This window comes from Macrobrachium rosenbergii, chromosome 6 (genome assembly GCF_040412425.1).
Source record: "Macrobrachium rosenbergii isolate ZJJX-2024 chromosome 6, ASM4041242v1, whole genome shotgun sequence".
Classification (NCBI taxonomy): domain Eukaryota; kingdom Metazoa; phylum Arthropoda; class Malacostraca; order Decapoda; family Palaemonidae; genus Macrobrachium; species Macrobrachium rosenbergii.
This window is the reverse complement of record NC_089746.1, coordinates 1,128,076-1,152,500: the sequence shown is the minus strand read 5'-3', so window position 1 is coordinate 1,152,500 and position 24,425 is coordinate 1,128,076. Positions and strand designations below refer to the sequence as shown.

General features: G+C 37.9%; 1 protein-coding gene across 1 annotated transcript in view; it reads right to left on the bottom strand.

The window, feature by feature from the left end:
• LOC136839103 (venom phosphodiesterase-like) overlaps window positions 1-24,425 on the bottom strand; it is an 86,377-nt gene that overhangs the window by 48,867 nt on the left and 13,085 nt on the right. Inside the window, exon 2 of the mRNA XM_067104747.1 lies at window positions 1,870-2,004. Coding sequence (XP_066960848.1) covers window positions 1,870-2,004 — 135 coding nt within the window. The remainder of the gene's footprint in view (window positions 1-1,869; window positions 2,005-24,425) is intronic.

The following is a 24,425-nucleotide window of genomic DNA, read 5'->3' as shown; positions in this document are numbered from 1 at the left end:
CCCATATAAAACAGGTTAAGGGTGGGAATGGATTAGTTTTATGCAACGAGGATAAGATAAAGAAGAGGTGGAAAGAATATTATGAACACCTGTTAATTGGACAAAACCCTAGAAAATTCTTTGAAGATGGATTCCAGAACCTTGGTATGACACATACTATTAGCAGGAAGGAAGTAAAGAAGGCACTAAAGAAGATGAAAAATGGTAAAGCAACAGGACCAGATGGAATTCCTGCAGAGATGTGGAAGAGCCTGGGAGAAGAAGGACTAGACATACTGTGGGACCTAGCAAAGAAAATATACAGTCAGGAGAAGATGCCAAAAGAATGGAGAGAAAGCATTATTGTGCAAAGAGAAAGGTGACATCCAGGTTTGTGCTAACTACAGAGGAATAAAGCTAATATCTCACCATGAAAATCTGGGAAAGAATAATGGATTAAAGAATTAGAGAAGAAACATCTGCAGGTGAAGAACAGTTTGTTTTCATGCCAGGAAGAGGAACGACAGATGCAGTGTTTGCCCTCCGACAGATGGAAAAACACTGGGAAAAGCAGAGAGGACTGCACATAGTATTTATAGATCTGGAAAAGGATATGATAGAGTCCCATCCTAAGAGGTTTGGAGGTGCATGTGAGTAAAGGGAACACCAGAGGAGTATGTGAAGATGGTCCAAGATATGTATGAAGGAGCAAAAACGCAGGTTAGAAGCAGTGTTGGGTTAACTGAATGGACACCAGTAAGAATTGGTTTACATCAGGGATCTGCTTTAAGTCCATATGTTTTTGACCTGATAATGGATGTGTTATCTCAAGGAATAAGAGATCAGTCCCCCTGGTACATGTTGTTTGCTGATGACATCATGTTATGCAGCACCAACAGAGGCGTAGTGGAGTCAAAGCTAGAGCAATGGAGGAAGGTACTGGCAGACACAGGATTAAAGATTAGTAGGAAGAAGACTGAATACCTAAGTTTTAATGATGATCAAGACTCTGAGATTAGTATGGAAGGGATGAGGTTGAACCGAATAGAAAACTTTAGGTATCTTGGTTCAGCAGTGGCTGATGATGGAAATTTGGATGTAGAAATAACACACAGAGTGTAGGCTGGATGGAAAAATTGGAGAAAGATGTCAGGTGTCTTGTGCGACCGCAGAATCAACATAAAGGCTAAAGGAAAAGTGTATAAGACTGTAGTGAGACCAGCTTTCATGTATGGAGCAGAAACGTGGCTGGTAAAAACTGTGCAAGAGAAGAAATTGGATGCGGTAAAGATGAAAATGCTCAGGTGATGTGTGGAGTAACAAAAATGGACATGATAAAAAATGAAAGAATAAGAGAAGAACTATCAAAGGAGGCCCAGGAAAGACGACTGCAGTGGTATGACCATGTGATGAGAAGGGATGAGACGTATGCAGGGAGAAAAGTGATGTAGATGGAGGTGCCTGGTGGGAGAGCAACAGGAAGACCGAGGTGAAGGTGGATGGATGTAGTTAGAGAAGATCTGAGAGACAAACAATTGTCAGAGGACGATGTGTTTGACCGAGCCAGATGGAGGAAAGCTGTCAGAAACATCGACCCGCTTAGAAGTGGATGTGTGTGTGTGTGTATAAGCGAATCCCACAGGAAAATGACAGGCCAGAAGTTCAGTACTAAGCGCTTTCACGTTTATTAACGCATCGTGTGGGATTCGCTTATACACTGAAGTCATGTGCATCTACTGTGATTTTTTAAGCATGTGTGTGTGTGTATGTGTATAAATAATATCATACTAAGGTTTGCTTAAACCTTACAGCTAAACCATTAGTAGCCTGTAAATAGAAAGTAGATATGTAAAGACATAGTTATCACGAATAATGTCTATCTGTGCTTACCAAAGGATGGCTTTCATAAGTCTTGGGGCAGCTGAGTGGATCCAGTAATGGTGGCAAATCTGGTGGAGAGTGGACAGAGCCCTGCTGGCCATCCACCAGCGTCTGCAAGAGCAGCATCACGACTACCAGATACATCTGCAAAAAAGTTTTCTTTTTAGTGAGTATATACTTAAATAGCGTGGGAAAGACTGTGGCGCAAGAACAAAATAATTAGTTAGCAACTAAATTTGTAGAAGACAGAAGCTGATGTTAAAATTGAGTTAGGAGTACTATTTGAATAAAGATTAAAAAAAATTAGTTAAAACGCTAAAATGTTTCTAATTATGAAAAAAGGGTTAGATGACAGCTAGTCAGTCCTACCGAATCTAATAAGAAATGTGTGAAAAAACATGATTCAATATACTTTGTGTTGGAAGCATGATTCTCAAGTTGAAAGCAATTTAAAATGGGTCCTAGCGGACGTTGGCTCTTTGAAGAGCAAAAGACCCTCTTCAGTAATGAACAACAGGATGAGGCAATGGTTCAGCCAAAAGTAAAACTGCATTTGGGCACACTGGGATTTTTCTCCAGAGATTCACTTCCAGACAAAGTAGGGTAGGGCTCTCTGAGACTGCTGATGCTCAGTTTCCACGACAAAACTATTTGCTATTAAGTGTTGTTAAGCAACACTATTATCCATAACCAGATATAGAATGTCACTCCTGGGAGTTATTGACTATGATGCATTCTTATACGAAGATTAATATTAAGCAACTAATAGAATAAAAGAATTTAGAATCGGCGTTCTAGAGCGGGCATTTTATAGACATTAAATTTTGGTGGGTACCTGTGCACACAGGTATGACAGCCACTTGAATAGTGACCCAAAGGCTTAGCCAGGAATGTTCATTGCGGGAGTGATCGGCGGTGGTGGTGGTTGGGGCGAGGGGCCACAAATAGTCAGGAATGGTCTGCAAATGGGATTTAGTGCAGTCGTCTGTAGCAGTGCCAAAGTAGAATGTTGACATATAAATTGTATCATAAACATGATATTAAATAATAAATATAGTAAATGGCGTGCATGATGAACGAGTTTTAAAATATAAATAATGTATTTGTGAGTTCCAGAATTTCCTGTACTTGCGTCAGGAATAATTCAGTACGTCATTCGGGTGAACATGCAGCATATGTAATTGTCAGAGAGGCTGTGCATGTAAAGTAAGCAAGAAGCGTGAAGAAAATGTATACATTAAATACTTGAGCCCTTTACAGTTTCCGCATGACAACATACCACAGGTGGCGATAGTATTCCATTTAAACCCGACCTCTCAAAGTCTACTAGACGGAAAAGCCTAATGATCCGAGATTTATATTGATTAAATGTTACTATAAGCAATGGTTTTCTTACCACAACGAGACAGGGTGCTACACTTTTATATCAAACAAGAGACGAGAAGGCCCCGGCGGCCGTGTGAAGTTTTGACTTTTAAAGCCGAACTCATGCGTGAAATTCCTTCAAATTTTCAGAAAACGCTCAGCCCAATCTTAATGCTGCTTTGTGTTCGTAGTAAAACGAGCGCTGTGATGTATAACAGATGTTTGGAAATCCATCTCAATCTGATGGTTCAGTGAATAATTCCCCTCATGGTCAGAGAAAAGTAACAATTGTAGCATCTTAAAAAAAAATGAAAACTGTACTTTTCATCATAGATATTAAAATCTTGCTCAGCATGCAATAAAGGTGATCGAAAAGAAAGGTTGCAATGATTTTAAGCTTTGTTAATTATTTCTAAAAGTTTGTTCTTAGTATAAATATTAACTCATCTCTTGAAAGAAGAATGGCATTGTTATTTCGTATATCCAAGGAATAGTAATATATATATATATATATATATATATATATATATATATATATATATATATATATATATATATATATATATATATATATATATATATATTATGACTCAAATGTCAGGAGAACGTAAGAAGAGCAAAAATTCCTGGACTGTGACAAGGACCATCGCTGCCTCTGATCTAAGGAGTCCCTCACCATCCTCCAATGGCAACCATCGCTGAACATAACCGAGGTGATTCTTTTTCTTCCTCCCACCATCAGGAGAACGACAAGGTGCACCCCTGTGATAACAATTAAGTCATCTACTACTTCATGCAGCATGCCCTATGACCAGAACTCCGGGACCCATGCCAGCCAATCAGCGCTCAGTCAACAGTCAGTCAACCAGACTTTCTGTAGGCCCAATTGAGGTAGAAATGTGTGAGGGTATAAATATGGAACAGTTGTACCCCTCGCATCATTCACCTTTTAGAAAAATGGCAGAAAGCTCTACCGAAACGTCAAGGAATGAATGTATCTTGCAGAACTGTTGTATAATTTACTTGCTGCTCTCGAAAGAGGGAGAAACTGCAAGAAAAAAATCAACGGCATCCAGGTTGTCATTTTGTTTAATGAAGTTTATTATTATTATTATTATTATTATTATTATTATTATTATTATTATTATTATTATTATTATTATTATTATTATTATTATTATTATTATTATTATTATTCATTCAAATATAATTTCCAAGAACATAATATAGTAGCAGGTTTAATTTTGTTTTCTGATAATTATCTTTTGAACAACAATGATCTATTGGAATGACAACGTGACTTGCACTACGTATAACATGGCAATATTTAAAAACATTTTTTTGTGAAATGCTATATAATCGTCATATACAGTAAGCAGCCCACTGCGTTAAAACCCTTAACTCTCATCGGGCTAGCTGAAGGTGTTAATAAACTGCAGTTCTTTATAATTATGATCGTTAGATAAACAGAAAATAATGAGGATTCTGACAAAATTTCCTTAATTAATTTCTCTTGAAAACTTAACATTCGCTGTTGGTTAGAGTTTGGACATTCACATGAAATGCGTTAACTGATAGCACTGACCCACATTCTCTACAGTCATGGGCTGGGCCTTGTAGGTAGGTTATTCATTCAATATCCAAGGGCCAAAAGAGTGTGGCAACAGCGAAGACGGTACAGGGTTACTTAAACATAGTGCTATTTTTGTTTTGAATAATATCATACTCCAGTGATAAGTCTGGTCTGTTTCCAAAAGATTGTCCTCAGATTCATTACTCAAAAAAATCCTTCATTTGTTGAAAATGACTTTTAGAGATGGTAAAGAGTTGCTGAAAGTGAACCGTTGTCTTGACTGGGGATCATAGTTACCACTCTGGCTGATTTTCCATTTATGTCCTCATGGACAATGATTCAGCATTTCTCGGTATTTGCACCAGCACCATATAATTTATGCCATGAAACCTTTTTTCTAAGGACAATAGTTTTGAAGGGCATCTATAACATTTCTCGTCACTGAGGGTTACAGAGTCCCATAGTGGGATAATTTTCTTAATAATGGCTGCTAAATTTACTGAACGCAATACTGCTGTGAAAACATGCATTGATTTGTAAAGAGCAATGATTTGTGTTATTAGGTGAAAGGGCATATAATCCTACACCTGAGAAAATTTAGAACCATCAGTATAAAACGAATAGGATGGACCTGTACCTCTTATATGTTCTCGTGTGTGATTTTCATTATGTTCAGGAGTATAATTACAACTTTTGGATGTCTAATAAATGTGTACATACTTTTACTCACACCGTTACCTAAGGAGTTGGCAGTTCCCGCAATGATCGGGGAACTATCCTTTAGTGAGAAGCGTCAACAACTCATTTAGCTCTAACTTGTAAGAAAGGAGAGTGATTTTTTAGTGAAAGTGGCCCTTTGCTCAAGAAGCCTTTTGATAGGAGCATTGCTGGAATCCTTCTTGCACTTGGCGTAGTTACAAGGTCATAAATTAGGAGGGTTTGTGCTTCAATCTATTCATCGTGTAATGTGTCAACTGGAGAAGGTTTAATAACTCCAGAACAGATTATGAGCTGGGCACTGTGAACTGGGTCTAGTGTCATTAAAGTTGATGCTGATGCTGGTCCACATATCTGATATCTAAAACCTATTATAGATAAAACAGTTTCCTTATATAGCAACGTTGAAGTTGGTCTATGGCTTCCCCCACGCACAACGATAATTGTAATGATCATCATTATCGCAAGTAACTCCGAGTATTTATGGGACCATTGCACTGCCAAAAGTGGGTGGGGCTTGGTGATCAGACGATTTGAGCGGGAACCTGGTTATTCTAGGTTTATATGCTCCACAGTTACTTTAATACTTCCAGACTGCGATGTGTGTGTGTGTGTGTGTGTGTGTCACGGGAGAATTCTTCCCCCATCAAGACATTAAGATATATGAGATAAAGAGAATAATAATACTACTATCCCTAGATACACTGCTGTCAGTCTTCTTGCCTGGAGACAGGGAATTCGGAGAATGGTACTGTGTCATAGTTGACACGGTGGAGTATGAAGACTACTAGCGTTTCGCTGCCTGGGAATTAGGGTAAGCCTGCCTACCTGCTATTACATGATATTCCTTGGGTGTACCGGGTCTTAGTGCACAGTGAGGCCAGGTGATGTCTTCCCCTACTGGGAGGCAATTGAGTACTGATTTCCATTTTTGAGTGGTAAGGTACATTGGTATTGAAGAAAATCCCTGGTACTCAGTTCGTTTCTTTATTACTCATTACATCGTGCCAAATTTCTTCTGGAGTCCTAGATCTCCCGGACTTGGTTAATTTACATGTAGTCTTCAGGAGCTCCTGGACTTGATCCAATTTTGTATTCTTCAGGACTCTGAACTAGGTCCCTTGCAAGGGATAGATAATACTTGTATTAATAATTTTGGTAAAATAGCCCAAAATGAAGGGGTGGACGCTTGGCGTCCTTTTCACATAACAGTGTTCTGCGTCCCTTACATGTTTCTTTAGTGTTACCAATATGCAGACGAAAGATTCAAGGACAACACTCCCACACTCAGAGCGAAACAAAACAAGGGACTAGCTACACTTCTATGCGTCGATGTCTAGCGAACACGAAAGCTTATTTGATCCAATCACTCTCCACAACAGTAGTATAAAGATATTAGGAGGATGATGAATCAATTCTAAACAAATCAATATTTAAAGGAATAATTTTCCCATTACAAGCTTTTTCCCTCGGGGAAGAATTGATTCATGTCCACTCTAATATCAAGGACAACCTTTCCCTAATGGAACCAAACAGCTCCTTAGATGGGTCTGCGACTGTGGAAAACAGGTCTTGTACAGTAGAAACAAGCAACGATCTCAACTAGAGACTAAAGGGCTCTTGCAACAACATAACACAAGGATATACTTGAGTACTAAATGGGGACACTACCCTATAGGTGTGCATTCAATACAGCTTTCCTAATAGCTTTGTCTAGCCTAATACTGGGGTTGGATTGACTCCACTTACACAGGATGTCACATCACTCTGCAACAAAAGAGTTCTCCACATATGAAGACAAAATTTACTCCTATTGAGGCGTCCTAATGATTATCAAACTCACCAGAGCTCTTGGCTAGAAACGACTCTAAGCCAGATCTCAAAGGGTTTGGAAAGTGGTGTACTCATATCCTCTAAGATGTACCAAACCAGTACTAAGAGCAAAACTCTGACAATTTCACAAGACAAGACCCATAAGACCACAATTGCTCCCAACCCAGGAGCACTATGTGAAATCTTGCACAAAGAAAGCAGGTTTACATCATTCCTTAGTTCATTACCTCAAAACTATAAAAAAATTTCACATTACTATGCATTGTGAATAGAAAAAATTATATTTTCATCAACCTTAAACTAAGCAAAAGAAAGTACACAAGCATACAAATCACAGTACTGCACATCACTGCAACATCCCAGAAAACATGAGTCTCTACTACACTGGGGAAACAAAAGTCTCTCCCCTCCAGCAAAGAATCTATGTACATCACCATACAAAGGTCTATATCTCTTCAATGAGACGTGAGAGGCACAATATTCCTAGCACCTCTTATCGAACTCCTTCAGTTACACTATCTGGCACATTTTCAGAGTGCTCTTTCGCAGTAACTAACCATTCTTCATCACCATGGAATGGCTTTGGTTTATTAGCAGCTCGTTCTACGATTGTCATCAAACAAATTTTTCCAACACATAAGTGGATCCATCTCGCACAACTACCACTCTATAGGGTCCGAGCCACTTAACATTTTAACTTTAGACTAGTACCAGGTAATTTGAGTCTCATTTCTGGCCCAGACCCGAGTAATTCTTTTCAACACTTTCGTATTCACTGGTTAGCTATGCTTAAAAATGTTTTTGACACTCTACGCCAGGTGCCACGAATTATCTCATGAACTTTGGCGATATCAGAATCACTCACTTCATCATCAATTGATGGCAATGTAGTTATTATTTGTCTAGCAGGTCTCCTGCTAAAGAAGACATAATGTGGCTGTTCACCTGTTGTTGCGTGGACAGCACAATTAAGGACCCGTTGGGTCTCGCCTAAATAGGTTGGCCATTGATAAGGATGACCCTGACACATGACATTCAACAGGGTCTTCATAGTCCTATGCATTCTTTCTGATATGCATTACCTTCCAGGATGGTATGGTGTGATGAAACCAGTGTTTACATGTTGTGCTTTTGGCCAAAAGATCTCTAAACTGTTGTGATGTGAATTCAGCACCATTGTCAAAATTACACCTGGAATTCCGAAATCATATAAATATTTCTGGAAATTCTTACTGGCCTTTGCAGTCTTATTCCTCAATTAAGGTAAAAACTTCACAAAGCGTGAATAATGATCAATCACTGTAAGAACATAACGGTACCCATTTGCACCAGACATCATATCTGTCAAATCAATACTGATACGCTCCAAGGGTTTATGAACTGGTGGGAGTTCTTGGAATTTCTGCTGTAAGGATGGACTGTCTTTATGAACCTGACATGTAATGCATTCTTTAACAAACTTAACCACATCAGATCTAAGTGAAGGCCAATAGAAGTAAGTCTCCAGAGCATCAATAGTTTTCCTTCTCCTAAAGCCCAGGCTAGCAGCTTAGACTCATGAGCCAACCTTCAAAGCAGTTTCCTAAGCTCCTGCGGTGCACAAATATGTAACTGAATACTATTGTCCTTAGCGTGTCCAGCGCCAGATATAACAAGCCTTCATACAGCATAAACTGATGGATGAGCGGCACAGGAGAGGAAACTTCTTCCTAGGCTTAATTTTCCTCCTTCTAAGTATGCAATCAATTCCACCCCATCTTGTTTACCTACCTGCACTTAGCCTTGTATTCTTCCTTACTCAGCAAGATAATTGTCTTGATTATTGTGAAAGATTGCCTAACTGGCCTGCCAACTGGTCAGCTACCTCATTGTGCTTTCCTGGCCTATACACAACTTTGAAGCGATAATCCTGCATTTCAATAATCCATCTACTCATCCTAGGTGACTTTGTCTTTCTTTTGAATACTGACACAAGAGGTTGATGGTCTGTGTGGATGTAAACATGGTACCCAAAAGAAAATGATGGAAGCCGCCTACATGCTAACACTATAGACAAGGCTTCCCTATCAGTAGTAGAATATCTCTGTTCTACAGAAGCACAATTTCTTTGAAAAGTATCAACAGGTTTCAAAGGCCATCACTCTCCTGCATAAGCACTGCACCTACATGATCAGACTAGCATCTGTGAATAACTGAAAAGGTCTTGTCATGTCTGCTTTTATGAGCAAGGAGCTGTCATAAGGAGCTATTCCAACTGCTCAAAACTAGACTGACACTCTGGTGTCCATGCAAATAGCTCTTTCATTCTTAAGAGAGATTGGTTAAAAGGGACAGCTTAGCTTTAGCAAAATTTTGTATGTGCTTGATAAATCCACACATTCCTAAAAATCTTCTAGTTTCTTCTTTGACATTAGTAGGAGCTTTCATATTTTGATGGCACTTATATTGTCAGGACAAAGACTTGCATCCTTCTTTGAATATATGGCCAAGAAATTTGACCTCTTTTTGCAGAAACGGCACTTCTTGATGTTTAATTTCACCCTTTTCACTAAATAATTTAGACAGCTCTTCTAATCTCTCGAGATAACTCTTCAAAGCTAGGTGCCCATACTACAATATCATCTAAATAATTCTTTATGTATCCCTTTTTAGTAATGGAGCCAAGATGTTACCTATTACCCTTGAAAATATGGCTGGGCTGCAAAACTCCGACTAGCAGTAACCTCTTAAACCTATATAAGGAGACTCCATCACTAAGATTTGTCAGATCCTCTACTATCTTCATCTAATTCTACCTGATAATAAGCATCTTTCATGTCCAATGAAGCATAAAATTGATTCCCTGATGCTGACTCAACTAACTCTTCTAACCTAGGCAAAGGATGGATGTCAGTTTGAAGGTGGGTATTGACTTTTCGATAGTCCAAGCACATCCTTTGAGAATTGTCTGGTTTTCATACCAAAGCTATAGGACTTAACCATGCAGCTGTGGACAGTAATTTATATCTTTAGCTTCCATATCCTCCAACATATTTGCAATAAGCTGCTTGGCTTTCTCAGGGAGTGTATCTCTATATGGTGACCTAACTGGTTCGGAATCACTAACATTAATATGTCCCTGAACTCCCTTGAATTTCCTATTTCATTACTCTCCACTATGAGACTTTTGGTGATTTTCCATGACTGGGATTCTTGCAATTGGGCCTGCTGTTCATCATCTAAATGTGACCAATCTTGCTGTGCAATCAAATTTTCAGCTTTTTCTCTCCGATGTATCCTTGTTTCTGGTACAACACACGCATGCTTTCAGAGATAAGCTCATTCCTAATTCGTCTTTCGACATGTAGGAGTTACTGCAATGATGTCCCTTTCATCAATCTTATTGTAAGTACCTATCAGCGTTCCTATTTTTCAGCTTAACTACACCCTTTGTACTATTTATGAGGTATATGTACTTCCTGATTATCCAGTGACCTTAGGCACAAAGCCTTCATGCCACCACTGGCTTTTAATTCTGAGGTATATTCAATTATTGTATCTTTCATTTTCATTTACAGACACAGCATAAATACCTGCAGAAGAGGGAGGCAAGGATAATTTTTTCTTAATCTTATCTCATCTACTCCAAGGTTTAATGGCTGAATAGTTTTGAGATTCTAATTCTCACTTATTAAGGTCTCAGTTTAAGAAGCGCACATGATATGTAATATTATCCCAAATTACTATACCCTTTATCTCACAGATCCATGTTAGGCAGGCAACCCCAGAAGCAAATCTGCCCAATAGAATTTCTGTATCCTAACAAGTTGTCTGGCACAATAAAAATAGAAGTGATAGCAACTCTAGATTACTTACTATGAACATCTAAATAAACAGATCCTAGTACTGGTACAACTGCCTGGGTGACTCCCATTAACCTTGGTAAATTTCTCATCTTGGCAGGCTTCAAACCTAAGCTTTCCACAAAGGATTTCTTAACTATACTGGCACAGCTACCTGTATCAACTAAAGCTTCAATCATGTTATCATTAACTACCAGACTGATACTAGGAGCTCGTGCCGGACTTCCTAGTCATTTTATACCTACTTTTCCTGGACATCCTATTTGCATGGCCTCTCTCCTACTATTTTGTTGGGAAACAATCAAAACAAACTCCCTTGGGAGGATCAAGAGGACAATCAGACAGATTGTGGTTAGTCATATACAAAGGCACAATATTTACTGTTACTCTTTTGTTTCTTCATGTTTACTTTCTCCAGTTTTTATTTGCTCTTTAAACTATATAATAGTGATCTGTCACTTCTTTGTATTCCCCTCTTGACATCTGTTACTGAGGTTGATGACTGAGATTCCCAGTGCCTAAATTGTAAGACTCTATTCCCATTACTATTATTCATTCCTTGAGCCCTATAATATTCCTCTTCGTATGTCATGAAATTTTCCAGAATATATGGTCTGCTAGAAATCAACTAGTTTGGCTTGGGCCTGTGAATTCAATCCCTTATAAACCTTTGTCTTGAGAATTTATCTGATGTAGAGTGGATCGATGATTTCAAAGTTAATGCTGAGAGATTTTTACACTGTAATTTATTAATAAAGGAACTAGGAGAGTTCATCAAAACGGCCAGAAATCATGGCAGTAATCTCTTGCCATGCCTGTAACAAATTAGCTGAGCCAATAAATTGCTTCTTCATAAGTTTCTTAATCTCATCCCAAGGTAGATTATTCCCTGTTTACTAACGCTGCTGTTAAGAACATGCTATATCTTGTTCAGCCGGGCCATTGCCACTTCTATTCTCCTGTCATCTGAACTAATTGCACGACTCTACCTGTCTAAAAAAGTATTAAGTCTGTTGTGTTAAGAACTCCCTTGAGTTCAGAAAGTTTGAAAGAGCTACATCTTTTTGGCTGCTGGTACATTCTGAGAATTGCTACTGGAGTATTTACTGAATAAAAGAGAGTATGGTTGGTATTATTAAATGGATAAGTAGGTTGTGGTCCGAGAAAGTTGGGTATTACAGTCTGTTGACCTTGCTGCAAATGAATGGGTTTGACTGACTGGTATGAGGTTTGACAAAGAGTTATCTGATGATGGATTAGGTGGTGTTGATGAGACATTTATGGGTATTAAGGGCACTGTACTTGTGATAGTAGTTGTGTTTTGTGGTGGGTACTTAGTATTTGTACGAGGTGGTATTGGGGGTCTGTATTGTGGGGTTCCTGTTATGGTACTGAGGTTGTCACATGAGAATGGATCACTTGGAATATGAGACGTATGTGAATTGTGAACATTATGGGTGGTTAGTGTTATTTATTATGTTTGGGTGTTAAGTGCTGTATTGTCCCTGTATGTCAGCAACTTCTGGTCAAGTCTTTGATTTGATTTGAAGATCTCCTTGAGACCAAACGTCCTGGTAAGGACTGAGTGAAGTTCTTAACCGCTGTCTGTAATGTTTGTTGTGTTTCTTGCTCTAATTGATTAAGATCAATATGATTCATCATGCAAGTTGCCATTGTTACAATATTTCAAACACTTATATATAATCAAATAATAAAATATAAATATACTAATTGACGTATCATACAATCCGTCACTATAGGGGAAATAATGAATATGCATGTAAAATAAGTCATGACATAATCAGATAAAAATCAACAATATTGTATAAAAAATTGCATACAATATGACAAAACATTATAGGTGACCTACATAATATATAGGCACAGTGGGTATGGATCAATAATGCTGGACTAAGATCAACAGCTGCCACCAAATGTCACGGGAGAATTCTTCCCCCACCAAGACATTAAGATATATGAGATAAGAGAGAATAATAATACTACTATCTAGATGCACTGCTGTCAGTCTTCTTGCCTGGAGACAGGGGTCGGAGAATGGTACTGTGTCATAGTTGACACGGTGGAGTATAGAGAGACTTCCAGCGTTTACGCTGCCTGGGAATTAGGGTAGGCCTGCCCTACCTGCTATTACATGATGATATTCCTTGGGTGTACAGGTCTTATTACTGATGAGGCCAGGTGATGTCTTCCCACTGGGGCAATTGAAGTGCGAGTTTCCATTTTTAGTGGTAAGGTACGATGGTATTGAAGAAAATCTCTGGTACTCAGTTTCTTTATTACTCATTACATCATGCCAAATTTCTCCCAGGCCTAGTCTCCCGGACTTGGTTAATTTACATAGTCTTCAGAACTCCTGGACTTGATCAGGTACATATTCTTCAGGACTCTGAACTAGGTCCTTGCAAGGGGATAGATAATAACTTGTATTAATAATTTGGTAAAATAGCCAAAATGAAGGGTGGACATTGACGTCCTTTTCACCAACAGTGTTCTCGTCGCACATGTTTTCTTTAGTGTTACCAATATGCAGACGAAGATTCAAGGACAAGCGCTCCCACACTCCAGAGCGAAGAAAAAACAAAACAGGGACTGGCTACACTTCTATGCATTCGATGTCACACAGCGAACACGAAAACATTTTACAGTCCCAATCACTCTCACAACAGTAGTATAAAGATATTAGAGGAGGATGATGAATCAATTCCTAAACAAATCAATAATATTTAAAGGAATAATTTTCCCATTACATGTGCGGTGGGGGCGGGGCGGGGCGGGGTTATCTAGCAACACTCTTCAGTAGCTTAGCAACACTTGAACCACACATATCTCGCAGGTCATAGGCCATATAGAGAACATAATGACCTCAAGTGACACAGAATTTTGGAGTGATTTTATTGAATTATATATGGAATTCCTGTGTCTTTGGAAAATGAAATCCAGTGATTATAATAAAAAGGAAAGAAATAATGCCTACATAATTCTACTCAAAAAGTTAAAGAAGAAGGATGAATCAGCAACTAGAGATTCAGTTGTAAAAAAAGACGAACTCCAGGGCAGCCTGCCTCAAGGATCTGAGAAAGAAAAAAAGTCGAAGCATCAAAGAAATGAGGAGCTGCAGTTGAAGATATACAAACTCCCACTCTTTGGTACAGCCATGCTCAAATATGATGCAACGCGATTCTTTTTACATCATCCAAAAGAGATGAAACATAAAATGTCGTGCAGTTGCCAAGTATTGTTAAACTTTGTTTTTTTTCTATTCCAATCTCCTACATGTCAGTAAGTATGTGAATTCACACCTAACATCACTTTCCCTATGGTTATATAGATATAATCTCTTTTATGCACTAATATCATTTGTCATGTGCATTAAACGAATTGAATAAATTTTTTCACTGTGTGACAAAGTTGGCAGTGCTGTCTGTGCCATTGCACACAACTTGCAACTCGAAGTGGTCGTCGTAACTACCTCTACAGCACATGACAGTAGTTCTAAAAGGCTCAACAGTTATAAAAAAAATTTCAAATTAGAAATATAAATTGCAAATACTTTCCTTTGAATTTGAAGTTTTAGGTCATGTTCAAACAGTCTATATGCTGTGGTAATGGTTTATAGGTGCATAAAAATAAATCTAAGGCTTCCGAGATGAAATCTAGTTTATTGAAGGATATATCTGTTCTATTGAGAATAAAATATGATCCTTAAATTAATGTCAAGAAGATAGTTATTAATTTTAACTAATTATTAGTATTGACATCAAGGCCTGTGCAACACAGTTTTTTAAGCTGATTAATGTTCTTCCTCTTGATTTTGGAGTACAACTGATTTATAAGAAAACCGAAGTGCAAGAGTGTGTCGATAACTTCATTTGCTTCCCCACCACAAATTGTTTGCATCACACCTAGGCCACGCCCACCCATCGACAATGGTGGATGTTTTAGTTACAGTAATACTTCTCATGTGCATGTATTTATTTTTTCAGCGTTGAGGCAAATAAGCAATTTTATGAATGGAGTCAAAGCAACATCATAAGGCTATGAAAAGTTTGTTTTTTTTTTTGTTATCATTTTAACATTTGAACCTTGGCTTGATAAAGGCATTTTTTGTTGAACACATCAGCGCTGAGTGGACGAAAGTTTTGAAAATGTTTCGTTAATGTTTCTCCAAAATTTGGGTAGACATGATATTTTCTTACAATTCTGATATACTTGTATACGGTAGATTTTAGTCTTATGAAACACATTTTAGCCTTATTTTTTTTTTTTTTTATAAAATAAAAGTGTTTTCATTCAAATAAGAGATAAATATGCAGCATGCCAGTTACCAATTAGTGAATTTTGAATGATATTCTATGCAGTCATGTAGCATCACTTACGAGCATGGCTGTACTACGACTTAATGCATTTCATAAAGGACCAAGAAATGACAAAGTCTTCTTGTTCCAACTTAAGCATGCAAGAAACATTATGTACACTAAATCATTTCTTCCTTTGTGGATGTAATTAATCCTAAATAAGACATATCTAATAAGCCTAAACATTTTACGTGTGGTAAGTGAGAATAGTAGGTCTACAGCTTAAGGGAAAATGACCATATGCATAAAAACAACACGCACACACACATATACATATACATACATACATACATATATATATATATATATATATATATATATATATATATATATATATATATATATATATATATATATATATATATATATATGAGCTGCAGCAGTTGCTCCGAGTGCTAATATTGATGTCTGCGCGAAATATACGGGGTGCACACTGAATGAAATTTTCGTTGAGACTAAAGCAGAGTTCCCGTGATCATTCTTGAATATCGTTCACAGTACTGACAGAATGTGAAAACTGTCATTCTTGAGAACACACGATCATCCGATCATTGTGGAACGTCATTCCTACCATGAGCCAACCTCAGTGGTGGCAGAAAGGGCTTGAAGTTTGTCTCGGTGAACTCAGGATGAGCAGCTGGAAGAGAGCGAGTGTTGCCATAATGGTGGCATTTTCTTTGAAAGCAAAGGTCACCGCAGACGGTGGGTGAAAGACTGGATGAAGAAACGTAATGACTAGTGACCTCACTCATTCATACCTCTTGAATGAAATAAGATTAACTGATATGAGTGACTTTTATAATTATTTTCGAGTGAATAAAGGAAGTTACGAGAAACTTTTGGATAAGATATAAGACCTCTTGTAACTAAACGCAACACGGTGATGAGGAAAAGCATGTCTGCAAATGAAAGACTGGCTCTCACTCCACGGATATTGCCTACAGTTTCTGCAAACAGGATCACCCTAAGGGGACATTATGTACATAAAGTATCTCCACCGTTATTTTCCTTTGTATTTCTCCTCTTTAAATTCTGGACCTAGTCCCCCAACGGGATGGCTGGTTTTGCACACAACAACAACAACAATCATTCGTGTATCGTTGGTTCAACCGGAGGCAATGCTGTGCGTTGGTGACATGGAGTTCATCTCGGGCAGTACTGTAGGTGTAGAGCCCTGAATGACTGAACATTCAAAGCGCTTGTCCTAATGGCCTAAATTCCATAACAACGATAATTATACCTAGTGAATTGCTTTGAGTAATATTTTCTTGAATCTATTTACCTATATATTGATTTTTATCCCTCCACATTCTGTGAATCTACTACTAACTACTATAGTTAGCTGATGATTTTTATGCGGTATACGAGATAATGAATTGAAAGGACAAGTCCTTCCTCTGATGAAGCCTCCATTATGCATTTCAGCTCTTCGTCAGCTTTTCTATGTCCTCTAGAAAAAGCATTTCATAAAAACCCCACGAAAAGGGTTCATAGATTTCCTCAGAACTAGCACCACTTCTTTTGAGTCATGAATTTTCTTTAATTCCCTTCTTAAGGAGTTCAGTTTCCTTTGAACATCATCGATAGCGGCATCTTTTTCATTAACTTGAAAATTTCTGGAAGTTTCTCACGAGCAGCATTTCTTTTCTTTTATCTTTCCTCAAGTCATTTTCATTTTGTATTAATTAAGTCCCAAAGTTCAGACATATCTTTATACATATCACTGGAAAGGTGCAGTAAACAAAGCCTTGCTGCTGTCGCTCACTGTTTTCAGAAAGCGTTGCTATCTCGGCGCTGAGTTCACTCCTGGGAGAACGTGAGAACGCTGACTGACACGATTGACATTCAAGACAACAGACGACCAGTCTTTCGCTCATTCCAGAAGCTCCGCCCACAAGAATGATGCGCGTGAATGACGGATTTTAAAACATTTTGAAATCCATCATTCACGGTTTTCGTGACTGACATTCCATCACTCCACTTTTCAGACGGTCAGTCGGAAATACTGACATTCCGAATGCTCGTTTGAACTCGGCTTAAGATCGTTAGATGATCGGTGCCAATCACTGGAACAGTGTTTGGTTGACTTCGGTGTCAGTCTTCTCTGAAGTGGGTGGCAATCGAAACCCATGGTGACAGTGCGTATGGGGGGCCTATAAGCACCCCAAGAAGTGTGAGAAGTTTCTGGAGGTAAGCCGTTTTGCAAGCATTTTTGTTCTTTCCCTTCACATAATGTATGTGGTTCGTCCTGGAAATTCGCACACATACTGAATGAGATCCCAGTATCCGTTATCTTCAACTCAAGGTAATTATACTTTCATTTCATATTCTTAAGAAAACAGGTAGTAGGACATGATGCCGAATGCACTTAGGCCGAAAGACAAGAGGCCGAAGCCAAGAAGCCGAACAGACATGAATACGAACGGGCAGGAAGAACAAGAATGGAGGACATGATGCCGAATGGCCAGAATTATTCCGAATGGCCAAATGCCGAGCAGACATGAGGCCGAATGTACAAGAAGTCGAAACAATCTTGGGTGGGTGGTAAATTATATTCTAGCCACAAACCTTAATTAGATAATTATCAATTTCGTTACTGGTAACAAGAAAAACAATTTTTTTTTCTAAATGAAATTTAGCGTCCCTTGAGTTTGATCATCGATTTCGTTAAGACAGCACGAGGAGGAAGATAGCTTCTTTTCAGTGGGTATGCCTACGTTGTGGATAAAAAGGTTAATGACACTACATACTGGCGGTGTGAAAAACGCAAAATGAGTGTAGCGCTAGACTTAAAACTATTGATGATAAAGTACAAAGCAATGCGTGCGATCATTCTCATCCACTTGATGGGGCCCGTAAATTCGGTTTTTACAGTATTGGGCGGTATGAGGAGTAAAGCTGAGCATTCGGAAGAAGTTACGACCGCCATAATTAGGAATGCAACGGAAGAATTGCCACTTGGTGTAGCTGGAGCCCTACTTAAGAAAGAAACACTTGAAAGAATCATACGAAGAGAAAGAAAGGTAGAAATGGTCGAAGCTTTGGACGTAACAACGCGAGGAGAGAACATTCGGATGTCTGAAAGTGATGCTGTTGTTACCTTTTCTACTAAAAACATTTGGAACTCCTATCAAAACAGCAAACGTGGTTTGGACATGGAAGACTCTGCCCCACTAGGCAAACAGTCATATACTATCAATGCGCTTATTTCGGGAGACAAAACTTTGCCTTTAGTTTATTACGGCGAATTTTTTAATTTCCTGAAAAACAGCGGAGTAAATGATCCAACTTCCATAACATTAGATTTCGAAAAAGCAGTAAGTAATAGTGTTAAACAAACCTTCCCAAACACATTATTTTTTTAATTCTGGCCAATGCCTATGGGACAACATTCAAGCCAGCGGACTGCAAAACTGGTATGCCATGCACGCCTCATTAAACAATTGTAGGCTCTTGCTTTTGCCCGCTACCTGATGTTCAAGATTTATTTGACAAATTCCTTGCTCAATTAGTTCCCACAATTGATGACATATTAAACGACTTTATAGTTTATTTTGAGAGAACATGGTTAGTAGTGTAGCAAGGAACAAGGAAGGCTATTTTCGACGTAGAATTATGGTCAGTTCACTCGCATGTTATGGATAATTTGCCCAGAACCAACAATTCGCTTGAAGGTTGGTTCTCAAAAAATGGCTTAATATAATGCATCCCACTTTACCCAAGCTTCTTAGAATTATCAGGAGAGAGCAAGCTACAAATGAAGTTTTAATCGAACATGCATCTATGGGAATCAATATTTCACGGATAAACAAAAAATATGATGCCATCAACGAAAGAATTAAGTCTATTTGAAATTCCTATAACAAACAAGACGACCTGGTTTCCTACGTGCTTTAGCTTATAATATTTAATTACATAAAATATTAATGCATTTTTACATTATTATTTTACGACTTACATTGTTTTCAATAATACTTTGTAAAAGAAAGTTGCAAATAATGGTGCAATGATTACAATTTTTAATTCCATAATAAAATTTTTATATATATTTTTTTACATTATGATTTATTACTTGTAATTTATTTCACTTCATTATTATTTTATGGCTTACATTGTTTTCAATAACTATTTTGTGAAAAAGATGCAAACCATGGTTTTAATTATCTATCCTATTACTTTCGACTTCTTATAGATTCAGCATCTTGTCCACTCGTATTCCGGTCGGCTTCCGGTCAGTTTTCGTAGCCATTCGGCATCACGTCCAATCGTCCTCCTGTCCGTTCGACTTCTTGGCTTCGGCTAAGTGCATTCAGCATCGTGTCCGCACACGGTAAGCTTATATTAGACCAAATTTGTAGTGTGCATTGATTTTTCAAAATTACTTTAATTTCTGTGCACGTAGTATGCCAATAGTATTTCGAAGACTGTCAAAAAAGTGCTAACAGCCAGTTTATTAAGCTGCAATTAACAGATCCTGAAGATTTTCGGCGGATTTTATGGACGTTTCATAGGCTGAGATATCAGTGGCAGTCCGAGACACTTGATATCTGTTTGTTACTTCATGCGAACGTAACTTAGAACAACGAAGAACGTTTCATTCTTGCAATAACACGGTCATTCGAGGACATTTTCTTTTCTCCCGATATGTAAATAAATACGCTGATGGGAACTGCATCAGTCATAAACTCTCGGAAGCCTCTTTCGCCCAACTGACACCAAAAAAGATTCAGAAAACAGCATTGACATGTCAATGAAAAAAATGTGTTTTTGTTTGTATACACATATATTTACACACACACACATTATATTATATATATATATATATATATATATATATATATATATATATATATATATATATATATATATATATATATATATATATAGACAGATGGATAAGCAGACACAGATGGAATATCGAAGAATCGTTTCAGCATTAAGGAAGTAATGAAGTGAGTCCTGTTGTCCTCTGCATGCGACTCGAGGTCTCTGTTCGGAGCCTGGTGTCGTTCTCTCATCCTCTCAAACTGTGCCATCCATTCCAAAAAAAAATACGCTTTGGCTGATTCTATTAGATGTTCTGAATTTTGCTTTGTCAATCATTGTTTTTCGAAGACTCTGAAAAATATTTCACTACAAAGAAGAAAGCCCGGCACCAAAAAAAAAAACTCATAAAATACTTGATTATCAAGCCGATTTACAACCTGCAGCTACTGAGAATGTTATATTATAGTATATGGGAATTATATATATATATATAAAACATATAGTTACTCTCTTCTCTCAAATGGCTAAAAAAATCATTAGTTCTGACTCTTTTCTTAAAAACCGCCGCAAAAAAAACTTATACTGATTATATTAATGACGCACACAGTTTAGGAATGTAAAACATATAGTTACTTTGGATAGCTGATTTATTATCATGAGTGCCAGATTTATTACTTCAAGTTTTGAATTATTAGAAAACAAATTAAACACATTATAAAGAATAATACACATAGGAAAGAGGTGTGTGATAGGAGGCCGTTTCACTGCCCCAACATTCATCAGCAACTAAATCGTTTTTTTTTTTTTTGTCCTGGAATTTCACAACTAAGGCAATGTATTATTCCAGTTTTAGTTTTCTGTAAAAGAGAACTATTGTGTTGGCTTTGTCTGTCCGTCAGCACTTTATTTCTGTCTGCAATTTTTTCTAACCGAACTTTTTTGTCCACCTTCAGATCCTTAAAACTACTGAGGTTAGAGGGATGCAAATTGGTTTGTTAATTATCCACCCTCCAATCGTCAAACATACCAAATTGCAGGCCTTTAGCCTCAGTAGTTTTTATTTTATTTAAGGTTAAAGTTAGCCATAACCGTGCTTCTGGCAACGATATAGGATAGGCCACCACCGGGCTGTAGTTAAAGTTTCATGGGCCGCGGATCATACACCATTATAACGAGACTAACAAACGATAGATATCTTTACAATGGCTTTGATTATAAACTGTAGCGGTTTTACAGAAAACTCGATTGAGCCGAAGAAACTTCGGTGCATTTTTTACTTATTTATTTTCGCAATTAAAATAAGTTTGAAAGACTTCCATATGTCTGAAGTGAGACCTGAAAAGAGCGTATTGTTGGGTGGTTAAGCCCTCTCGGTTCTCTCCAGCGCAGCGTTGCGCACAGTGCCGGGTCTGTGTGGACATCCACACGGACATCTGAGTTGTCTGGGGAAGAGCAAATGTCCTTCCTTCCAAGGAGGACTCATGGACGTGAAAAGCATTAGGCTTAACCAACAAGGGCTACATATAAATTCATAAAGTGTCACATCAACACTGAGTAGAAATAAATCTGTCCACTGATATTTTTCAACCATTATTGAATTTTTATACACGAAATTACTGGCAAAAGGATGTGAAAAGGAGTGGTGTTCATGAAAAATTAAATGAAGGATGATTCTATATATCAAACAATTAGAAAAATTAGCGGTTTTGTATAACATAGTTTTCATTTAAATGGCAAATATTACAGTTGTAGTTTTATTAATGTTTATAAACTCCAGTAAAAAGTTTTTGAGCTATTATAGTGATTAAGCACAGATAGCCTTTCAGACTTTCGTCCTTATTTTCATACTCAATACTATTATCATAGTCATAATCTCTTGGTGATTTGCTGAAATCGTAGCCAGATAGCGTCTTTTCGTTATCTCTGCCACTCAGTGCCATAGTGGTAACAAGATGCGAGAATAAAAAGAAAAACGAGAGCATCAGTCATGACAGAAGATAACTCCATCCCAGTGCCAGGTAAAACGTGTAGGGAAGGTCGGGTCTGGGATAGAAGTGAGAAATGTTCTACCATCAAACCCATGCTAGGAAAGGTGATTCTACCTTGTTATTGGCCCAAAGCATGAGAAAATCTGTCTACCAAAGATGCAAACCATCAACACTGAGAATCCGAGCAGTGATTGTGAGGAGTTAATATGTCGGCTGAGGCAACAGTGTACTTTAAGGCAAGCATTTGGCGTCGTCTGAGGCGAAGCTCGGTACTTGTTGGGTTAAGATCTCTCAAGGGCTGCATAAACTTCAATAAATTTGCCAATATCGTCAAGCCACAAATTCAATATATAAGATAAACACAATGACGTCCTTGACTCACTTTGTTAAAAGCATCTATGCAGCAGTAAGGGTTGAGGTACAATTCCACTCTCCATGTTTTGTTAGATTGACATCCACGTATTTCTGTCAGACCTAAGGTGCTCGGGGTCAGGTTAGGTTTATGGTAAAGTTCTAGTCGAGCTTTATATTTGTTTGATGATTGTTACTTATTACACAAGTGAAGCAAGTACTATTCCAAGTGCTTATCCAGATATTTTTACGTTTTTGGCAGTTCACATTAGTACAATTCATCCCCTTATGGGTCTCCCATTTATATCCCCCATTTATACACCAAGGTTTTCCACTGGGATTCGCTAAAAGTTGTTGCCTGTGATGGTGGGTCACGCATAACAATAAACGTCAAAATGCATAAAACATGATAAGCACTTGGAAAAATAAATGGTTCGTGCATTTGGCTAGAAATTATCATACAATAATCAAAGTTCAATGATATACCATTTTGATTGCAACAACTACAGAAACAATGGTGAAGTCAACAGATCTCTCAGACTATAGCATATTTCCTGACAACCTGGTCATTTTCACCTACCTATCCTGGTCTATATTTATTTACAACCATAGCTTAAACTGGTACTTAATGTTTAAAACCAGTGCGAGGCTCCACAATTGCTTCTATAGCCTACCACTGAAAGCATTCCATTTCCTTAGAGATTGTTTTCCTGCTCTGGTACTTGACTGAAAGTGGGAAAGGAACATAGCCCCATTAAGCAACTATGCTGGGCTATTTTATAAATCATACCATGCGAAAAGTTATAGCAGCAACTTTAGTACTTAATTCACACTATGTTTAACCACATAGATTCAAGTGATATGTAGATCTGAAAACAGAAGTTATTGTTCACACCACAGAAGAATAACTAATGTGTCCCCAACAGACCATTGTTTGGACGTCCATTTAAGTTTTCATGTGAAAAGCCCAAGGGCCCATGAAGCAAGTAGTCCAATACGAAAAAATAAATTGAAAAGCAAATAATAAAGAATAAAAGACCAGTAACAAAGCAAAACTAATAAGATAGCTAAGAGAGTAAAACTGATAAATAACAAATAAACTGTGAAGCTAGACCCATTCGTACCGAACTTGAATTTCTGAAGTTCCAATCATTAAACTATATTATTAGGAAGATTTTTGCACAATTAGGTTACTGCAGAAATAAAACTTCTAGAAAGCTGTGTTGCAGTGAATGTCACACATGCAAAGGCAAGACTGGTAGAGTCAGTTTAATATCTGATTCTATTTAGTGGTGGTAGGTGATTTAGATTAAGCCGACATTATGGAAGTAAGAGCAACTGGTTAAGGTGTGAAAGAATGTAGGAGGCCTGGTGTGGGCTTATGGACTCTGTTAAAAACAGACTACTCTGTGGTGGAGGGTTTAGTCTTGGAAGATCTGAAAGCAAAGGCTGATCAGAATTATGAAAAATTTTATGCGACGTGCTCAGTGAGGAAATTGAACGATAGTGCCACATACGAGGTCAGGGATAAGAAAGATAACAGCACTGAAGTGAGTCCGTTGTCAAACACCAGAACAGGGCGGGATAAGAAGTTTAGAATATCTCCTCAGGACAGACGGGTGTCCAAAAATCTGTTCAGTTTCTCAATTTACCGAGATTTTGGGGAGCTGAAGAAATGAACCTATGTTTTTCAAAAGTCAATTATTATCAGGAACGGCAGGTGAAAGCTTGAGTTTCGAAAGTCTTTTGTTTC